The sequence below is a fragment of the Salvelinus namaycush genome, chromosome 19 (assembly GCF_016432855.1).
Source record: "Salvelinus namaycush isolate Seneca chromosome 19, SaNama_1.0, whole genome shotgun sequence".
NCBI lineage: Eukaryota > Metazoa > Chordata > Actinopteri > Salmoniformes > Salmonidae > Salvelinus > Salvelinus namaycush.
Genome location: NC_052325.1, coordinates 13,177,443 through 13,199,827, shown reverse-complemented (window position 1 = coordinate 13,199,827; position 22,385 = coordinate 13,177,443). Strand labels below are relative to the sequence as shown.

The following is a 22,385-nucleotide window of genomic DNA, read 5'->3' as shown; positions in this document are numbered from 1 at the left end:
GCGGCGTAGTGTGTTACTGATGGTAGGCTTTGTTACTTTGGTCCCAGCTCTCTGCAGGTCATTCACTAGGTCCCCCTGTGTGGTTCTGGGATTTTTGCTCACCGTTCTTGTGATCATTTTGACCCCACGGGGTGAGATCTTGCGTGGAGCCCCAGATCGAGGGAGATTATCAGTGGTCTTGTATGTCTTCCATTTCCTAATAATTGCTCCCACAGTTGATTTCTTCAAACCAAGCTGCTTACCTATTGCAGATTCAGTCTTCCCAACCTGGTGCAGGTCTACAATTTTGTTTCTGGTGTCCTTTGACAGCTCTTTGGTCTTGGCCATAGTGGAGTTTGGAGTGTGACTGTTTGAAGTTGTGGACAGGTGTCTTTTATACTGATAACAAGTTCAAACAGGTGCCATTAATACAGGTAACGAGTGGAGGACAGAGGAGCCTCTTAAAGAAGAAGTTACAGGTCTGTGAGAGCCAGAAATCTTGCTTGTTTGTAGGTGACCAAATACTTATTTTCCACCATAATTTGCAAATAAATTCATTAAAAATCCTACAATGTGATTTTCTGGAATTCTTTTTCTAATTTTGTCTGTCATAGTTGAAGTGTACCTATGATGAAAATTACAGGCCTCTCTCATCTTTTTAAGTGGGAGAACTTGCACAATTGGTGGCTGACTAAATACTTTTTTGCCCCACTGTACAGGTGGTACCGGTACAGAGTCAACGTGCAGGGGCACCGGTTAGTCGGGCTAATTAATTGTGAAAAGCTGAAATGTCTTGAGAAAATAAGTTTTCAAACCCTTTGTTATGAGAAGCCTAAATAAGTTCACTTTGGATGGTGTATCAATACACGTAGTCACTACAAAGATGCAGGCGTCCTTACTAATTCAGTTGCCAGAGAGGAAGGAAAACGCTCAGATTTCACCATGAGGCCAATGGTGACTTTCAAACAGTTACAAAGTTTAATGGCTGTGATAGGAGAAAATTGAGGATGGATCAACAACATTGTAGTTACTCCACAATACTAACCTAATTGACAGAGTGAAAAGAAGGAAGCCTGTAAAGAATAACAAATATTCCAAAACATGCATCCTGTTTGCAACAAGGCACTAAAATAATACTGCAAAAAATGTGGCAAAGCAATTCATTTTTTGACCTGAATACAAAGTGTTTTGGATTTGCCCCAAACATTACAACACATTACTGAGTACCACTTTCCATATTTCCAAGCATAGTGGTGGCAGCAGCATCATGTTATAGGTATGCTTGTAATCGTTAATTAATCAAATGTATTTATAAAGCCCTTTTTACATCAGCAGATGTCACAAAGTGCTTATACAGAAACCCATCCTAAAACCCAAAACAGGAAGCAATACAGATGTAGAAGCAAGGGGAGTTTTTTCAGGGTAAAAATAAATGGAATGGAGCCAAGCACAGGCAAAATCCTAGAGGAAAACCTAGTTCAGTCTGCTTTCCACAAGACACTGGGAGATGAATTCACCTTTCAGCAGGACAATAACTTAAAACACAAGGTCAAATATACACTGGAGTTGCTTACCAAGAAAGTGAATGTTCCTGAGTGGCCGAGTTACAGTTCTGACATAAATTTGCTTGAAAATCTATGGTAAGACCGGAAAATGGTTGTCTAGCCATGATCAAGAACAAATTTGACAGAGCTTAAAGAATTCTGAAAAGAATAATAGGCAAATGTTGCACAATTCAGGTGTGGAAAGCTCTTAGAGAGTTACCCATAAAAACACATTTTTGCTGCCGAAGGTACTGACTCAGGGGTTTGAATACTTCTCTAATCAAGACATTAGTGTTTTATTTTTCATAAATGTTTTACCAATGTTATAATTTTTCTTCCACTTTGACATTAGAGTACTGTGTAGATCGTTTACAAAAAATGACAATTAAATACATTTTAATCCCACTTTGTAACACAACAAAATGTGGAAAAAGTCAAGGTGTGTGAATACTTTCTGAAGGCACAGTATCTCTTCCGCACCGGTCTTCTCACCTGGTTAGTTGGTTGCCCGTCAGGCCAGTGCTGGTGATAGACTCCTCTCCCAGCATCTCTCTGCAGTAGCTGTAGAACGCTCTCACTGCCTCCAATAACACACTGCCCACCACCAGAGGACCTGTTAGAGACCACCATCATCACTACACACTGTCCACCACCAGAGGACCTGATAGAGACCACCATCATCATCATCATCACTACACACTGTCCACCACCAGAGGACCTGATAGAAACCATCACCATCATCATCACTACACCATACCAGAGGGCCTTAGAGAGACTACCATCATTATCATCACTACCAGAGGTCCTGAGAGAGACTACCATCATCATCTTCTTCATCACCACTACACTATCTACGAGCAGAGGGATTGAGACAGATGAAGAGAGATAGAAGGGAAGGGGTGGGGGGGAGAGATAAGGCCTGAGGGAGGGGAGATGTGTGTATTTAGGCCTGAAGGTGTCTGCATGCTTCCCATCCGAAACAGTTTGTGCATACAGTGCATTCGGAAAGTATTCAGACCCCTTCCCTTTTCCCACATATTCTTACGTTACAACCTTATTCTAAAACAGATTAAATATTTGTTTTTCCCTCATCAATCTACACACAAAACCCCATATTGACAAAGCAAAAACAAGTTTAGACAATTTTGCAAATGTATTAAAAACTAAAAACAGATACCTTATTTACATAAGTATTCAGACCTTTTGCTATGAGACTCGAAATTGAGCTCAGGTGCATCCTGTTTCCATTGATCATCCTTGAGATGTTTCTACAACTTGATTAGAGTCCATCTGTGGTAAATTCAATTGATTGGACATGATTTGGAAAGGCACACACCTGTCTATATAAGGTCCCACAGTTGACAGTGCATGTCAGAGCAAAAACCAAGCCATGAGGTCGAAGGAATTGTCCGTAGAGCTCCGAGAAAGGATTGTGTCGAGGCACTGATCTGGGGAAGGGTAACAAAACAATTATGCAGGAATGAAGGTCCCCAAGAACACAGTGGCCTCCATCATTCTTAAATGGAAGAAGTTTAGACCCACAAAGACTCTTCAAAGAGCTGGCCGCCGGGCCAAACTGAGCAATCGGGGGAGTAGGGCCTTGGTCAGGGAGGTGACCAAGAACCTGATGGTCACTTTGACAGCCCTCCACAGTTCCTCTGTGGAGATGGGAGAACTTTCCAGAAGGACAACCATTTCTGCAGCACTCCACCAATCAGGCCTTTATGGTAGAGTGGCCAGACGGAAGCCACTCCTTAGTAAAAGGCACATGACAGCCCGCTTGGAGTTTGCCAAAAGGCACCTAAAGACTCTCATACCATGAGAAACAAGATTGAACTCCTTGGCCTGAATGCCAAGCGTCACGTCTGGAGGAAACTTGGCACCATCCCTATGGTGAAGCATGGTGGTGGCAGCATCATGCTGTGGGGATGTTTTTCAGTGGCAGGGACTGGGAGACTAGTCAGGATTGAGGGGAAGATGAACGGAGCAAAGTACAGAGAGATCCTTGATGAAAACCTGCTCAGGACCTCAGACTGGGGTGAAGGTTCACCTCCCAACAGAACAACGCCCCTAAGCACACAGCCAAGACAGAGCCCGGACTTGAACCCGATCGAACATCTCTGGAGAGATCTAAGAGTAGCTGTGCAGCGACGCTCCCCACACAACCTGACAGAGCTTGAGGATCTGCAGAGAAGAATGAGAGAAACACCCCAAATACAGGTGTGCCAAGCTTATAGCATCATACCCAAGAAGACTCGCGGGTGTAATGCCAAAGGTTCTTCAACAAAGTACTCAGTAAAGGGTCTGAATACTTATGTAAATACGATATTTATATTATTTTATAAATTTGCAAAAATGTATAAAAACCTGTTTTTGCTTTGTCATTATGGGGTATTGTGTGAGGATTCATGAGGGAAAAAAACGATTTAATCCATTTTAGAATAAGGCTTTAACGTCAAGGGATCTGAATACATTCGGAATGCACTGTATATTATGATGACGTTTTTTTGTTCGTTTTGGTCTTCGGAAAGTGTTTTTTCGGCTGTTCGTGCACACATTTTTTTTTTTTTTAGGTAAGCCGAAGTCTACTCGCCTTCGTCGGTGGTTGGTCAATAGTAGGAATTCTTCAATTCTTCAATGTTGTCATTCAACGAGAGACAAATATTTTTCATGCAAATCTTTCACTTGTACTGCAACAAACATCTTAGTTAGATGTAAGATCTCCTCAGCAAAAACTTTAATGACATTTCTTGAGTTATCTATTTTTAGTAAATACTATTGACACTTTTTTCTCGTTTTTCAAGCAGTCTTTTAAGGGAGTATGCGAGCAGACTCGTTCGACTAGGCACCAGCCGAACCGAAGCATTCGGAAGACTTAAGGGAGGTGAGGTATGTGTGTTTGGGCCTGTGGGAGGGGAGGTGTGTGTGTTTGGGCCTAAGGGTGTGCTTCATTCTATAGCTAGAGGACTCCTGATATCTCCAGGAGTGATGAGTATAATATTTTTCTTTATCTGTTGTTGTCTAGTACTGTCTTTTTGCTAGCTAGGGCCATCTACTTTAAGTGCTGCCTGTCTTCCCAGTAGCTTACTTGGTGTGTGAACTGCTGACTGCTCATAACTTGCAGATGATTGTTGACACATAAACCAGGATTAAGGGGCAAGGCAATTTGTGACTCTTGTTGTTTTCATAATCAGTGGCTGTATTGGAGGGGGAGTGGTTTTTCCTCTCCTCAGCAGTCAGAAATTAGTACCAGGATGTGTGCTCTTCACCTTTGCAAGCAATTAGTATTAGTACTTCAGACTCCCCTGATTTCTAAGCGGCGGTCTAGTCGCAAAACGAAGATTGTCACCGAAACAAAAACGGTTCTGCTGAGTTGTTCGAGGAAGGAAAGAGAGGAAGGCTCCATCCACACCACTATCTCACTTAAGTATCTTATTTGGTTATTTTCAGATCTCATTTTGCTCTTTTGTAGCTTTGACAACTACAATATGTGTGTGTGTGTTTTCTATACCTGTTCGCTCCTCTTCCTGGAGGCTTTACAGATGCTCCCCACCCCTTGGCTACAACCCATCTAATTTGGTGTACCCTGCACGCACAACCCTGGTCTCTGGCAGCGTTTGGAACTACCAGAGCCTATGCTGCCCTTCAGTCCTTTTACTTTTTGGCCCTGACAGAGACATGGATACCCCCAGAGAACACTGCTACTCCAGCTCCTCTCTCTTCATAGTTCGAGAGCATCTGGTCATCACACAGGACTACTAATAACTCCTAAGTGGAGACTTTCTATCATTTAAATTCCATGCGGTCACTGTCACTTGTCCACTCAAGCTTAACAATGATGTCACCTATTGCCCACCAGGTGTCCTTAAATAGTTCCTCAATGAGCTTGACACCTTGATTAAGCTAATTTCCTGACGATGGCTCACCGCTCTTCGTACTTGGCGACTTCAACCTCATTTCTTTCCAACTCTCTCTTTCCCCTCCTTGCCTCTTTTGACCTCACCCTTTCCCAGTCCCCTCCCACTCACAAGGCAGGCAATATGCTTGACCTTATCTTTACTTGAGGCTGTTTGCCTACTTATCTCACTGCAATCCCCCTCCAGGTCTCTGATCCCTACTTAGTTTCCTTTTCTGTCTCCCTTTCCTCCAACCATAGCTACACAGCCCCTACCCAGATGATCATGTGCCATCGCAATCTTTGCACTCTCTCTCCCACTACTCTCTCATCTTTCCCTTCTGCTAAATCCTTCTCCCTCCTGTCTCCTGATTCTACCTCTTCAACCCAACTCTCCTCCCTTTCCGCATCCTATGACTTGCACTAGAGGTCGACCGATTTATCGGCATGCCCGATTAATTAGGGCCGATTTCAAGTTTTCATAACAATCGGTAATCGGCCTTTTTGGATGCCGATTATGGCCGATTACATTGCACTCCACGAGGAGACTGCATGGCAGGCTGACCACCTGTTACGCGAGTGCAGCATCAAAACGACCTGTGGCTGCAAGGAGCCAAGGTAAGTTGCTTGCTAGCATTAACTTATAAAAAACAATCAATCTTAACATAATCACTAGTTAACTACACATAGTTGATGATATTACTAGGTTAATTAGCTTGTTCTGCGTTGCATATAATAAATGCGGTGCCTGTTAATTTATCATCGAATCACAGCCTACTTCAATTTCGCCAAACGGGTGGTGATTTAACAAAAGCTCAAATGTACCTAACCATAAACATCAATACACTGAAGTATATATTTTTTTAAACCTGCATATTTAGTAAAACGAAATGCATGTTAGCAAGCAGTATTAACTAGAGAAATTGTCACTTCTCTTGCGTTCAGTGCAAGCAGAGTCAGGGTATATGCAGCAGTTTGGGCCGCCTGGCTCGTTGCGAACTGTGTGAAGAGCATTTCTTCCTAACATAGACTGTAATTAATTTGCCAGAATTTGCCATAATTATGACATAACATTGAAGGTTGTGCAATGTAACAGCAATATTTAGACTTAGGGTTGCCACACGTTCGACCAAATACGTAACGGTTCCGTATTTCACTGAAAAAATAAACGTTTTGTTTTCGAAATGATAGTTTTCGGATTTGACCATATTAATGACCTAAGGCTCGTATTTCTGTGTGTTTATTATATTATAATTAAGTATATGATTTGATATTTGATAGAGCAGTCTGACTGAGCGCTGGTAAGCAGCAGCAGGCTCGTAAGAATTCATTCAAACAGCACTTTACTGCGTTTGCCAGCAGCTCTTAGCAATGCTTGATGCACAGTGCTGTTTATGACTTCAAGCCTATCAACTCCCAAGATTAGGCTGGCAATACTAAAGTGCCTATAAGAACATCCAATGGTCAAAGGTATATGAAATACAAATGGTATAGAGAGAAATAGTCGGCGAGTCATAATTACTATAATAACGACAACCTAAAACTTCTTAACTGGGAATATTGAAGACTCATGTTAAAACGAACCATGTTAAAAGGAAGCTTTCATATGTTCTCATGTTCTGAGCAAGGAACTTAAACGTTAGCTTTTTTTACATGGCACCTACTTTCTTCTCCAACACTGTGTTTGTGCATTATTAAAACCAAATTGAACTTGTTTCATTATTTATTTGAGACTAAATTGATTTTATTTATGTATTTTATTAAGTTAAAATAAAAGTGTTGATTGTTCATTGTTCAATAATTGTCATTATTACACACATACATATTATAAAATCGGCCGATTAATCGGTATGGGCTTTTTTGGGTCCTCCAATAATCGGTATCGGTCAACCTCTAACCCTTTCCTCCCGGTCGGCTTGGGAGGAAAGGGGACTAAACTTCCGGACGACCTATCAGCCTTTCACTCCCTCCTCTCTACCTTTGCTTCCTCTGTATCCACTGCTAACTCCACTTTCAATCACTCTAAATGTCAAGCTTCTGCCTCTAACCCTAGGAAACTCTTTTCAACCTTCTCCCTCCCTAATCCTCCACACCCTCCCCCTACGTGGATGACTTTGTCAACCACTTTAAAAAGAAGGTTGACGACATCCGCTCCTCATTCACTCAGCATATTGAGTCCACTGGTCCCACTCACACATAGTTACCCTACGCCTTGACCACTTTATCCCCTCTCTCTCCCGATGAAATCCTGCGACTAGTGAGATCCGGCCGCCAGACAACTTGCCCACTCAACCCCATCCCCTCTCCATATCTCTTGAGACCTTCTCCCATTCCTCATCAACTTATCCCTGACCACTGGCTGCGTCCCACCTGAGTCGCTCCCCTGCTCAAAGCAACACTCATGACTCCTCTGATGTCAAAAACTACAGACCGGTATTCTTTATTTTATTTTCAAAACATTGAGTGTGCGGTCGGTCTCTGACCAACTCTCTTGCCATCTCTCTCAGAATGATCTTCTTGACCTTAACCAGTCAGGCTTCAAGATGGGTAACTCAACCGAGACTGCTCCTCTGTGTCACAGAGGCTCTCTGCACTGCCAAAGCTGACTCTCCTCTCTCATCCTCCTAGATCTATCCACTGCCTTTGACACCATGAACCATCAGACCTCCTCTCCACTTTCTCAGGCTAGGCGTCTCAGGCTCTGCACACTCTTGGATTGCATCCTACCTGGCAGGCTGCTTCTACCAGGTGACGTGGAGAGGATCTGTGTCTGCACCAGGTGGTGACACACATCTCTGCATGCCTGGCAGATACACCCCCCCTTTGACAACTCCATGGTGTCCCCCTATCAGAGTGCAAAGAACCTTGGCGTGACCCTGGACAACATCAAAGCAGTGACTCGCATCCTGCAGGTTCATGCTCTACAACCATCCATAGAGTATGAGCCTATCACACATAGGAAGCGCCGCAAGTCCTTTTCCAGGCACTTGTCATCTCCCGTTTGGACTACTGTAACTTGCTGTTGGCTGGGCTCCTCACTTGTGCCATCAAACCCCTGCAAATGATCCAGAACGCTGCTGCCCACCTGGTGTTCAACCTTCCAAAGTTCTCCCATGTCACCCCGCTCTTCCGCACAATCCACTGGCTTCCAGTCGAAGCTCGCATCCACTACAAGACCATGGTACTTGCCTACGAAGCAGCAACAGGAACTGCCCCTCCATACCTTTAGGCTATGCTCAAACCCTACACCCCAACCCGAGCACTCTTCTGCCACCTCTGGTCTCTTGGCCCTCCAAACTATGACTGTGATATGTGGTTGTCTCACCTAGCTATCTGCAGATGAATGCACTAAATGTAAGTCGCTTTTGATAAGAGGGTCTGCTAAATTACTAAAAAGTAAAATGTAAGGAAGGGGAGGTGTGTGTGTGTGTGTGTGTGTGTGTGTGTGTGTGTTTAGGCCTGAAGGAGGGGAGGTGTGTGTGACTACCTATCTCTGGCTTATCCATGAGGCTGATGATGATGCGGAAGGGTCGGAGATAACCAATCACGCTCTCCGGGTCTGCCTCCACATCCTTCTGATTCAGGATGTTGATCAAAGCCTAAGTACAGAGAAACAGAGTACATACATACACAAGGTTACACCACCAGGTATTGACTGAATCCAAGGTCACATTGTTTCTATGTTTTCGTATTTGAATGAGTGACTTGCATTTAAAGGGCAGGTGTTTTTCGAGAAGTCCTTTGTGAGGTTTAATCCTCTGTAACAGTATGATTTATATAACTGCTCAACAGTAGTGTTAGTGTGTCTGACCTGCACTAGGAGTTCTCTGGAGTGGGTGTTGAAGTAGAAGGCTGTGTGTTCCTCCATGGAGATGTCAGGGTCTGCTGCAATCATACCCCCCTTAATGTCTGTGCCTGGCGAACAGCAACACACACACACACACTGACAGATAGTAATTTACAGTGCCTTCAGAAAGTATTCACACCCCTTGACTTTTTCAACATTTTGTTGTTACAGCCTAAAAAGAAAATTGCTTAAAAAAAAAAAAAAAAAAACACACAACACCCCATAAAGTGGAATTATGCTTTTCAAAATGTTTACTAATGAACTACTAATAACACTGGATGGTGTATAAATACATCAAGTCACTACAAAGATACAGGCTTCCTTCCTAATTCAGTTGCCAGAGAGGAAGGAAACCGCTCAGGTATTTCGCCATGATGCCAAGGGTGAGGATGGATCAACAACATTGTAGTTACTCCACAATACTAAACTAATTGACTAAACTAATTCCAAAACATGTATCCTGTTTGTAACAAGGCACATTTTTTTGTCCTTAATACAAAGTGTTATGTTTGGGGCAAATCCAATACAACACATTACTGAGTACAATTCTCCATATTTTCAAGCAAAGTGGTGGCTGTATCATGTTATGGGTATGCTTGCAACCGTCATGGACTGGGGAGTTTTTCAGGATAAAAAATACATTGAATGGAGCTAAGCACAGGCAAAATCCTAGCAGAAAACCTGGTTCAGTCTGCTTTCCACCAGACACTGGGAGATGAATCCACCTTTCAGAAGGATAATAACCTAAAACACAAGGTCAAATCTACACTAGTTGCTTACCAAGAAGACAGTGAATGTTCTGGAGTGGCCGAGTTACAGTTTTGACTTAAATCTACTTGAAAATCTATGGCAAGATCTGAAAATGTTTATCTAGCAATGATCAACAACCAATTTGAAAGAGCTTGAAGAATTTTGAAAAGAATAATGAGCAAATGTTGCCCAATCCAGGTGTGGAAAGCTCTAAGAGACTTACCCAGAAAGACAGCTGTAATCGCTGCCAAAGGTGCTTCTACAAAGTATTGACTCAGGGGTGTGAATACTTATGTAAATGAGATCTCTATTTCATTTTCAATACATTTGTAAACATTTCTAAAAACATGTTTTGTGTGTAGAAAATAAATACTTTTTTAATACATTTTGAATTCTGGCTGTAACACAACAAAATATTGAATAAGTCAAGGGGTATGAATACTTTTTGAAGACACTGTATAATAACAAGGCATACATTTTTGTCTCTTTAATGCAAGGGGAAAATAATTGAAGCTATATGGATAAATGTATTACCTAGACCTTAACGACATTAGCTACTAAAGCAACTAAAGCTATTATTAGCTACACGGTGAACTATATTCAGGCCTATTGCTAGACTAGGACTCAAAGCCATAACTTCATTGCATGTGGGTGTGTGTGTGTGTGGTGCATGTCTATCCACAGTAGCTACCTAGCAGCCAGCCGTAGAGGCGTCTGTTGAGGGACATGTCTCTGCGGAGAAGCGTGAGGGAAGCAGCAGACACCACTGTGATCGTGTCCTCCCTGGTCATAGGAATACTGCCTTCTGTTGGGTCCTGAGAGAACAACAGGTACAGAGGGGGCACCGGGAGGAGGAAGAAGGAGTTAATGAAGAGGGAGAAGGAAACAGTAGCGGATGAAGATAGAGAGGCAGAGAAGGAAGAGTTGGAGGAGGAGCGAGGGGAAGTGGAGGAGCAGGACAGGGTGGATAAGCTGAAAAAGGTGAGGTGGTGAAGGAGGTGAGGAGGAGGAAAAGTTACTCACCAGGCAGGTGGCCAAGGAGAAGAAGTATAGCAGGATCTCCAACATGTTCCTCTGCACCAGAACATTAGAGTCCTGCAGAGACAGACACAACGCCTTCATCTGGAAGAGAGAGGAAAGTAAAGGGAGATACCTAGTCAGTTGTACAACTGAATGCCTTCAACTGAAATGTGTCTTCCGCATTTAACCCAACCCCTCTGAATCTGAGAGGTGTGGGGAGCTGCCTTAATCGACATCCACGTCTTCGGCGCCCGGGGAACAGTGGGTTAACTGCCTTGCTCAGGGGCAGAATGACAGATTTTTACCTTGTCAGCTCGGGGATTCGATCCAGCAACCTTTCGGTTACTGGCCCAACGCTCTAACCACTAGAGGGAGAGAGAGGTTCTACAACATATCCAACATGGCAGACACATCCCGACACTCATACTCATATTAACATGTGGAAACACACATCAACTCACCACCAAGCGGTTGTTATAGCCCAGCATGCATCTCTGCTGGCGCGGTGGGGTGAAGCGGTCGAAGTGTGTGACGATGAAGAGAGAGGCGGGTAGCCGGACCAGAGGGCTGACCAACACACTGCCCCACAGAGCACCATAGAACACTTGCTGGCCCACTAACAGAGACAGCCTCAGTAGCAACGCATCCGTCCTGGACAGAGAAGGGAGAGAGATCAAAGTTTAAGATAGTGGGAAAAGGAAGAGGATATGTTATATTATGCAAATATTTATGGGAGCTATTTTTAGCTCTGTTTAGATACACAGGTACATGTGTGCGTGTGTGTGTACCTGTCGTAGACATCAGCTCCCTCCTCCAGGCCAGGCAGTAGTCCAGTGATGAAGGCCTGTAGGCTGGGCAGTAAGGCCCTCTGTAGAGGGAGGTAGTAGCGCTCATACAGCGTCAACAGGGCTGGCTTCACCGCCATCGCAGCATGGCCCAGCAACGGGAACAGTCCTGAGCTAAAACACACACGACAGAGATCAATACAACACACTAACTCATACAGTACAGGTGAACAACACACAAATCCCCCCAAAACACACTAACATTGTTCAATAGGCCTTCAAACAAATCAGGACAATAGAGAGGCATGTACATGCACACACACAAAATGGGTTAGACTGGTTCGCACGAGTCCCACACCTGTAGATGAAGAGGTCCTTGGCCAGCCATTTGGTGCCGATGATCTTGAAGATGATCTCATAGGTCTCTAAGGCCTTGAGGTGCACTCCACTGGGCAGGGCCGGGTGCAGACACTGGGCCAGACGCTTCCCAATGATCAGCCTCTGGGGCAGCAGAGAGTAGCGCAGGTTACTTTGCAGGGCCTAGGGGGACAGACAGTGAAAGATATGCCAGTGGTGCGTGTTAGTGGTATGTGTTTTAATGAATATCAATGAAGTTCGTAATTCATTGGTAATTATTGTATAATTACCATGCTACTTTGTAATTTGCTTTGTTTACTTGACAGATTAATGCTAAAGTGGCCTGAAATAATTCTCATTCATTCACACATACCACCTAGACACACACAGATCAACACACGGCCATTCTACCATAACACTCCTTAGCAAACATCCTTCTTCCTAAAGCAGGGACCTACTAGTGTCCAAAGTCCCACTTGGGTGGAGCAGGGGACAGAGAGTCAGGCCATGTATTCTGGGCTATTGAAGTAGAACAATTTACGAGAAACTTGAAACAGAGTGCCTGCAAAAGCAATCTATACACACTATATGATAGGTCAATAAGAGTTTGAATAATGTGTTTGGTAAATACATTATTCAGTGAAAGGGATAGTCTATCAGCCTCTCCATTGAATGATTGGGGGATAAGTGAATGAACACTGATGTAGGATAATTTTTAGAAACTCAATTGATAGATTGGGAATGATTTCCATCTCCCAGTCCACTGATCCTGGAGCCAGATCCAGATAGAACCAGATGCAACCATGGCAATGCCAGCAAGGCCAGATAAGTGACTGCAGGTAGTGACTGGGCTCAGAGCCAGAGAGTCACTCACACACAGACATACGCCCATCAACTCTTACACACATATAATATGCATGTTGTTGAGTTTAAAATTGCCGAAAGTAGCAAAAACTATTCCTGCTTTGTTTACAGAACTGTTAAACTGACACTACCACATGCAAATACTCTCAATGCAAACCAACATACACAAAATAACTAATAAAACACTAATGGCAATACACTGATCAAGAGACCAATGGCCTGTCTAACTCATCAATGCAAAAGAATAAGCAGTGCTCTTCTACTCTGACAGGACACGAACACACTGAGGAAATGCAAACCAGGATGGAAATACAACTGAATGCACCACTGAGTAATTTCATCTGTCACACCATGGGTGCAACTCAATAGTATAGAGTGTCTGGATGTCTGACCTCCAGACTCAATATATTGTACCAGCCTTGCCATCCATACCTTGTTGAGTTTGCCCAGAGAGGAGATGAGGTCAGCCCACTCGCTGGACGACTCAAAGTTCCGCAGGGCTTTCTCGATGACCGCTGCGTAGCTACGGTAACGGTAGTCATTCTGCAGCTCCTGCTCCTCGGGATCCATGATGCCTCACTCACACCCCAGCATGCTCAGCCTGTGTCTGGGGAAAGGGGGAGGAAGGGGAGCAGAGGAGGATAGGGAGAGAGGGGGAGACAGAACAGAGAATTGTTGTCAGACATTAATCCCTACACCAAAATCATGTCCAATAGGCTACATGTACTTGAAATGTTTTGATACGGTGTAACCTAATGAACACAACCCTGAACCCAGATCTCTGTTTGTAGCATGTTGCAGAGGGATTTCTCTTGCAAACGTGGTTTGATATGCTTACAGTCATACGTGCACACACACACATGCAGGAATCACAATGTGCTCAATCATGATTGGGTCTGCTCTGTGCTGGTCTGCCTGGCCTGTCTTGAATTCTGAGAACGATGGGAGAGGGAGGAGTGTGTACAACAGACAACTGGTATTTAGGACACAAGGCGAAGAATTCCTGTTTACCACATTTACACGTGCTCCCAGAGGAATAAACATCAGGGCCCATATTCACAAAGTCTCCAGATAGAAGTGCTGATCTAGGAGTAATTTAGCCTTTTAAATCATGATGAATAAGATGGGAGCACTCTTACTCTTGAGATGATTTGTGAATACTGGAGCAAGTAACGCCCACAGACGCTTGCTATGACAACCAGTGGGATAGCGAGTCCTTTGAAAGATCTCAAATGGAAACCTCATCCTCGATATGCAATAAACAGGCTTAAAGTCAATAAAACCATTTATTCAGCTAGCAAAAATATTTGGTTGAACTGTATTATGATCAGATGGCTCTTCTGCAGTGGCATAGTTGTTTTGTGTGTGTGTGTGTGTACTATGCCAATGTAATAGAGCAGAGAGAGGGACTAACATACAGGACAGGATTAGAGCAACAGAGACATCTGGACTCACTTTGGGAGAGAGAGAGAGGCTTTAACATGGGCAAGCCTGCCCAACACGTGCCTGACAACACACACACGCACACACAATATTATGCTTATAAAAACACAATATCATGAGTTCCCTGGTTGTTTCGTTAAAGACACGAGCACTGCCACATGGGAGGAGTCTCATTCTGGTCACTCCATGTCAGTACAGTAGCAGGTCAGCTTACCTCTGGAAATAATTCCTCCATTAACAGAATAACAGTGAGGAAGCACTATAAAACTCAATGCCTTGAGCCATGGAAACAGTAGAGAACATGGTGCTGCTGAGCAACAATAACATGGCAGCCAGTAACCAAGTCAGAGTAAATGTCAACGACAAAGTGGTCTACCAATACATGCTCTACCCTAATCACTCTGTCTGGGGTATACCGGCGCACACCTCAAGCTCAGAACCCATATCCCTCCCCTCTATATGTGTAACAACCTAGCTCTCTGTGTCTGTGTCTTAGAGGCTGTGTGTGGATAGTGAGATCACAGGCACACTCAGTCGGTTGATTAAATTAGGGCCATCTCAGGTCAACATCTCTAGTCTGGGTTCTAATGGACAGGAGGGGCTGCTTTTGTTTGTTTGCCAGCCTTAGCATTCTTTATCTGTCTGTCTCCTCCACAACATTGATCTTCAAAGTGTTTCCTGGAAACAAAATGAGCAGACACGCCGACACACACATGGATTGACTTGATAATTGACTAGGACTATCTCCTTTAAATCTAGGCCTATTTCTGTCTCTGTTTCTCTCTAAACCTTTATCTCAGACAAGCTTAGGGTTTTGTAGACAGAAAGGTTGACAAAGAGACAGACGGGAAAGTTTGCCGATGGCACGACGGTGGTAGGCCTGATCACCGACGATGATGAAACAGCATATAGGGAGGTCAGAGACCTGGCAGTGTGGTGCCAGGACAACAACCTGTCCCTCAACGTCAGCACGACAAAGGAGCTGATGGTGGACTACGTGACCCGAAGGGCCGAGCACGCCCCCATTCACATGGACGGGGCTGTAGTGGAGCAGGTCGAGAGCATCAAGTTCCTGTGTCCACATCACTAAGGATCTATTGTGGTCCAAACACACCAACACAGTCATGAAAAGGGCATGACAATGCCTCTTCCACCACAACAACACCTTAAGATCCTCAAAATGTTCTGCAGCTGCGCCATTGAGAGAATCTTGACTGGTCTAGTCCATTACTGGGGCCGAACTCCCTGCCATCCAGGACCTCTATACCAGGCGGTGTCAGAGGAAGGCCCTTAAAAATTGTCAAAGACTCCAGCCACCCAAGTCATACTGTTCTCTCTGCTACCACAAGGCAAGCGGTAACGATACACCAAGTTTGGAACCAACAGGACCCTGAATAGCTTCTACCCACAAGCTATAAAACTGCTAAATAGTTAGTTAAATAGTTCAAGTTGCACTATGCAGACATCGCGCTGCCATTTTGTGGTTGCTAAAACTCTAATAGTTTGCCTAATTTCAGTTTATGTGACAAAAATAGCTAGTATAGTGTAGAGAATCATTGTACCATTTAAACCACTGTGAAATATATTTTCCATAACCAAAAATATTGTTGTTTCATCTGGTGTACAAAACCAAAAGACACAAAAACAAAACTTAAGGGGAAGCACAGTAACAGTGCACATAGAACAGGTCTACCGCTTCTTAGACTTGCTTTCAAGTGGAATTATAGATCTATAACTCACATTTCTATGTCAATTTGGTCGGGTCACCCAAAAAGTTACATATTGCCACTTTGACCAACTAGCTACCAGGACTATCCGCATAGACCCTTTTTGCACTAACCTTTTTTGACTCATCACATACACTGCTGCTACTTTTTCACTATCTGTCACTTCATTCCTAGTTATATGTAGATATCTATTACTTCGTACCCCTGCACATCGACTCGGTACTGGTACCCCTAGTATATAGCCAAGATCATCATTACTCATTGTCTATCGATTATTACTTTTATTATGGGTTTTACTTTTCTATTATTATTCCTCTATTTTCTTTCTCTCTGCATTGTTGGGAAGGGCTCGTAAGTAAGCATCTCACTGTTAGTACACACCTGTTGTTTACAAAGCATGTGACAAATAAAATTAGATTTAATTTGAATTGGAGTAAGAGAGTAAGAGAGAGAGAGAGCGAGAAAGAGGACAAGAGCTATAAGGAGGAGTATTTAATCACTGAGAGGGGAATCCTGGCTTATGAGTAGGCAGAAGTGACGTTGACAGCAACTTACACATCATGTCCTCATCTCCTGACCGACCTTGAATAACACACCCTCACCCACTAAATCCTGCAAATCACTCCCAAACTCAACGCATTACAAAGATTAACTGACTTACTACTTTGGTACATACACCTACACACACACACACACACAGTATGACTTTAGCCTGTACGTGAACTGACTGACTATAGTCTGTCTAGCTCTGGTCAGATAACAGAACAGATAAGATGTGAATTGACCATTCTCTATCACAGCTGTGGCCATTGGACTAGAGCCGACCCCAATTAGTCGACTGGTTGATTGGTTGAGCTCCACTTTAATACATATTCTGGATCAGAACCTCTCCTTTAAGAGGCTGGGTCAGTACTATCCCCAAACTTAGTGAAAAGGCCAGTCTCATTACAGCTGCTGACGCATCCACACATCTTCAGTCAGGTTCATTTTTCCCCCCTTTCCTTTCTGTCTCACTCTCGCAACTTCTGCTAATGTGGTATGTTCTCTCCTGACAGAGAAGTAAAGAAGAAAAGGGGATACCTAGTCAGTCATACAATTGAATGCATTCAATTGAAATGTGTCTTCCGCATTTAACCTAACCCCTCTGAATGAGAGGTGCGTGGGGCTGCCTTAATCAACATTGGCGCCTGGGGAACAGTGGGTTAACTGCCTTGCTCAGGTGCATAACTACAGATTTTTACCTTGTCAGCTCTGGGATTTGATCCACTGGCCCAACACTCCTACCTGCCAGGCTACCTGATTTTTATGCCATGTGAACACGTCAGGTGCAGAAATACAGGCTGCCCTGCATAGCACAACCCCAAGCCTGTCAAGTGACCTACTAAAACCTTCTGCAAACACATTACCCTGTGGATACAAATATCTTTCACAAAACTGATTTTATTAGCTTCCTGGAATATTTATCTAGTCATAAACTAATGTTTGAATTCAAACAAGGAAATGTAGATATTTAGGCCTACATCGTGTAAATACTCAAACACATTGCTGTGTAGCCCAAAGTTGCACTTCAACACACAATAATACCTGCAGCGGCCTATCAGACACTCATTCTCCATCTCATGAACATGCTGATAGGGAGCTGGGAGTGCTCGTGGTAGGCCTGCAACGTTTGCTCCTGAAGGGGAAAGGAGACTGTGTGTTTAGAGGGTGGACTCACTACCAGCTGATTTAGGGACACAAACCCAATAGGAAATGCAAAGAGATATCAGTCACCTGATTGTGACACCAGGAAACTGACTACCATATAGCATATGACTACCGTATGCCTTGTGAGACAAGGCCTATAAAATGAATAGAACAGGCTAGAACTTCTAGGATGGGACAGACACTGCTGTTAAAGATTGAGTCATGGCAGCGCTATGGCTCTGAATGTGACTCTATAGACCTGACTGCATTATGTAAGATGGCCTCATCAAAGAGCAAATCAGGGATTTCCATCTGTCTGTGTGTGAGAAAGAGAATGAGAAGGAGAAACGATTTCATCCAATTAGATGTTGTTGGCAATGTATACTGAACAAAAATATAAATGCAACGTGTAAAGTGTTGGTCCCATGTTTCATGAGCTGAATAAAAGATCCCAGAAATGTTCCATACACACAAAAAGCATATTTTTTGCACACATTTCTTTACATTCCTATTAGTGAGCATTTCTCCTTTGCCAAGATAATCCACCTGACCGGTGTGGCATATCAAGAAGCTGATTAAACAAAGCATGATTAAGCATGATCATTACACAGGTGCACCTTATACTGGTTACAATAAAAGGCCACTCTAAAATGTCATACAACACAATTCCACAGGTCTTAAGTTAAAAGGGGAGTGTGCAATTGGCATGCTGACTGCAGGAATGTCCATGAGAGCTGTTGCCAGATAAGTGAATGTTCATTTCTCTACCATAAGCTGCCGCCAACGTCATTTTAGAGAAATTTGCAGTGCATCCAACAGGCCTCACAACCGCAGATCACGTGTAACAATGCCAGCCCAGGACCTCCACATCCTGCTTCTTCACCTGCAGGATGGCCACCCGGACAGCTGATGATACTGACGAGTATTTATACCTGTAATAAAGCCCTTTTGTGGGGAAAAACGAATTCTGATTGGCTGGGTCTGGCTCCCCAGTGGGTGGGCCTATGCCCTCCCAGGCCCAACCAAAATTCTGCTGCTTCTTCATCTTTCCAATGTTGTTTATAAAGCTCCAGACTCAGTGCAACAATGTTACAATAACTGAGATTGAATGGTTGTTGATGTTGCAGAGAAATAATTAAAATAGCGTGAACGCGGCACTGCATCATGTCCCCGTTGTCCACCGAGTCAAAGGAATTAGGGTAGCACTATATTTAGATAATATTGATTCACAACAGGAAAACGTGAACTGGGGAGAAAACACAAGCCAATTAAAATGGAAACATGGTGATTTCAATGTGCTATATCCAGTGATTTATAGGCCTATATTATTGGCTACACCCCGTCAATTTTTAGTCTCACCAAACCGGCACCTAATGTTGCGGTAAACAAAAAACACGAGGTGCATCATATGGGTGCATCAATGACTCACCAACTGCAAAACAAGCTCGGGTTTGAGCTGACCATTCGCGTGCGTCCAACAAATTTCACAAAATCCGGGGAAACCGGCGAATGTTAACGGTTCTGGGTGTAGCGTCCGTTCTGTAACTGAAGCTTTGAGAAACCGTCAACCAACCGTTAGGGGGGGGGGGGGGAGGGGGGGGTGCGTTTCCAATTTCTCTCGTGCAGATCATGCTAAACGCAACAGTGTGGAAAGCCCAAACTCAGCTGATTCACAGAGAGCGATTGGAGCACGGAGAGCGCACTTCCTGATCTTCGGAGGGGTGGGGCGTGGAGCTCCTTGACAGTTTAGGTGCAGTATTTATCTTCACAAGCTAAAATCCCCTCACAATGTCAGTTAAAAGTATTCACAATTAATGAATAAGCGATTCAGCCGTGTTAGGTAAACCTGTTTCTTGAGTTCGGCGTTCAAATCAGAAATTATGTATCTTTTCTCACTGGCACCCCCGGTGTTGGTACATTCCAGGATATGCGACGTTTACAAACCTCTCACTTCACTGTCAGATATTTGGTCAAAGCTGGGGTAAAGAGCATTAAAAAAAATAACTGCAAACATACTGTATCTGTTTATTTGTTATTTAATAATCATGTATTACATTGAACAGTCCTTTTTGAGACAATGAAGTGACTTGTTTAATCAAAGATAAGACTATGTTATAATACTAGCTATTCAGTGCACAACCTAGCCTCTGGCCCTGTAAACAAATGAGACACATTAACATGGTTGTTTAATGTAGGGTGGGAAGGAACCTAATGGTTAGAGCGTTGGCCCAGTAAGTAAGGTCACTGGTTTGAATACTTGAGCCAACAAGGTGAAAAATATATAATTTGCGCCGTACTACTATGGCTGTCCCAGTAAAACAACATATTTCACTGCACCTGTAATAAGGTGTACAGGTGTGTCCAACCCCTCCGCGGGCGTCCTAGTCCCGTTGGTATAGGTAATGTCAGACTTCACCCAGCCCGGGCAGCAGGGGTTTAGCTGGATCCTCTCTGGGGTGTCTCTAAGAGCCATCAGGCCTATTTTGGACAACCCATAGCCAGAATTTGGCCAGCCCTTGCTGACGTGGCAACAAAGCACTTCATCAGAGCCACTAGCTCCTCCTCTGCGATGTCATTTCTGGAGGTCCGGAGAACACACATGGAGAGGAAGAAGCTCATTGCACATGTCACTGGTGGCGAAGAATTTGGTTTAGAGAATGTGTTCTACTTGGCTGCCGAAGGATGCAGGGTCACCTTCTGGACATAGAGGGAGCTATTCGTTTACTTTAAATGTCACTGTATCCCAGGCCAGCTAACACACAATAACTATTGCACAATGGCTGCATTTAGACAGGCAACTCAACTCTGTTCTTTTTTTACTAATTGTATTTTGACCAATCAAATTAGCTCTGACAAAAATCTGATGTGGGAATTTATTTTTAAATTGGGCTGCCTGTGTGAAAGCAGCCAGTGTGTCAGACTGTGTGAGTGAATGTTAAGGCATTAATAATGTGCAGTTACGTCTTGGGGTGATGCGTGCGTTGTTGATTAGCACATCCAGACCCCCGTACTCCTTCATGAAATGCTGCCATGCCGCAAGGATGTTGGCCGGGTCTGTAATGTCCAGTCGGAGGAGTCTGGGCTTGAGTCCCTCCCTCTGCAGATCCTCCACAACCACCCTCTGGACGTCCCAGGCGCTCAGATACACATCCCATTTAAAGCCCTGGCACAGTGCCTGCACTATGGCTAACCCCAGGCCCCACGTGGAACCAGTGACCAGAGCCACCTGTGGGCCAGACATCACCTCAAAAAGAGAGAGAGAAATCAAAAGCTATAGATTCTGAAAGCTACAGAGCAGGGGTATTCAGATCTTTCCCTATGAGGTTCAGACTTCTGTTATACCTGATAATTAATTGCACACACCTTGGTGTCCCAGTTCTAAACCCTTCCCTGATTAGAAAAAAAATAAAAATGGAACTGGCTTCAAGGTCCAGATTTGAATTTGAGGGCCATAGATTCTGAGCTACCGGTAAACACATTTCCCGAGTTAAACGTTTATGTCCTCAATAACAATTAATAGGTATGAAACACTTTATAGCAGCGATTTTTTTTTTAAATGTAAAATTTAACGAGGCGAGTCAGTTAAGAACAAATTCTTATTTACAATGACAGCCTATGAACAGTGGGTTAACTGCCTTGTTTAGGGGCAGAACCTTTCGGTTACTTGCTCAACGCTCTAACCACTAGGCTACCTGCCGCTCCACAAATCCAGAGAGCTAGTTTGTCAGCTGTTGCTCTGACCCAGCGCTACATACCTTATTCAACTCCAGCCACCCAATACATGGACTGTTCTACATGCTACCGTCCGGCAGGCCGTACTGGTGCATCAAGGCTCAGACAGACTCCTAAACAGCGCCTATCCCCTGGCCATAAAACTGTTAATGGCTAACTACTAACTCTGAAAAAAATATCCCTCTCAGAGTATCCACACTGACTCTATGCCCATCCATAGGTCTCAACCTACTCAGACACAACCTATGCTGCTGCTAAAATTACTATTGATTACATGTATTACTCCATTACACTGCTGTCCATTGATTGCCATTCGTATTTGTTTATCCCAACTGGTCACTATTACTCCTGTTTACATGTTCAGTATATATTACCACTAGTATATTACCATAAGTATTTACTGTATATAATCCTAACACCAGTCACTTTTCAGCTGTTTTACAAGTATATCCTACTACCATTAACCTTTTATGTATAAACCTACCTCAACCACACCAGTTGCCCTGCATATTGAATAAGGTACTGGCACTGACCTGTATATACTTGCATACTGGTGTTTCTAACTCACATAATAGTTCTTGTAGTTTTAATATAATAAATATTTATATGACCTTTTCTATTATCATCACTGCATTGTTGGAAAAAAGCTCTCAAGGTAGGAATTTAACTATTGTTTTACACCGGTTGTATCCTGTGCACGTTGTGAATAAACGTTGAAACTTTAATCAAGGTTCATGGTAGTTTAATCAGTTGTTT

At 43.6% G+C, this 22,385-nt stretch overlaps 1 protein-coding gene across 1 annotated transcript in view; it reads right to left on the bottom strand.

Moving 5' to 3' along the window:
- Positions 1 to 19,462, bottom strand: part of LOC120064153 (protein dopey-2-like) — a 50,781-nt gene extending 31,319 nt beyond the window's left edge. The window contains 10 exon segments of the mRNA XM_039014526.1: positions 2,016 to 2,136; positions 8,906 to 9,017; positions 9,230 to 9,333; positions 10,707 to 10,830; positions 11,039 to 11,137; positions 11,497 to 11,686; positions 11,824 to 11,994; positions 12,179 to 12,360; positions 13,474 to 13,648; positions 19,327 to 19,462. Of these exon segments, the coding sequence (XP_038870454.1) occupies positions 2,016 to 2,136; positions 8,906 to 9,017; positions 9,230 to 9,333; positions 10,707 to 10,830; positions 11,039 to 11,137; positions 11,497 to 11,686; positions 11,824 to 11,994; positions 12,179 to 12,360; positions 13,474 to 13,611 (1,241 nt within the window). The 5' untranslated portion in view covers positions 13,612 to 13,648; positions 19,327 to 19,462.
- Between the last annotated feature and the right edge of the window lie 2,923 nt (positions 19,463 to 22,385).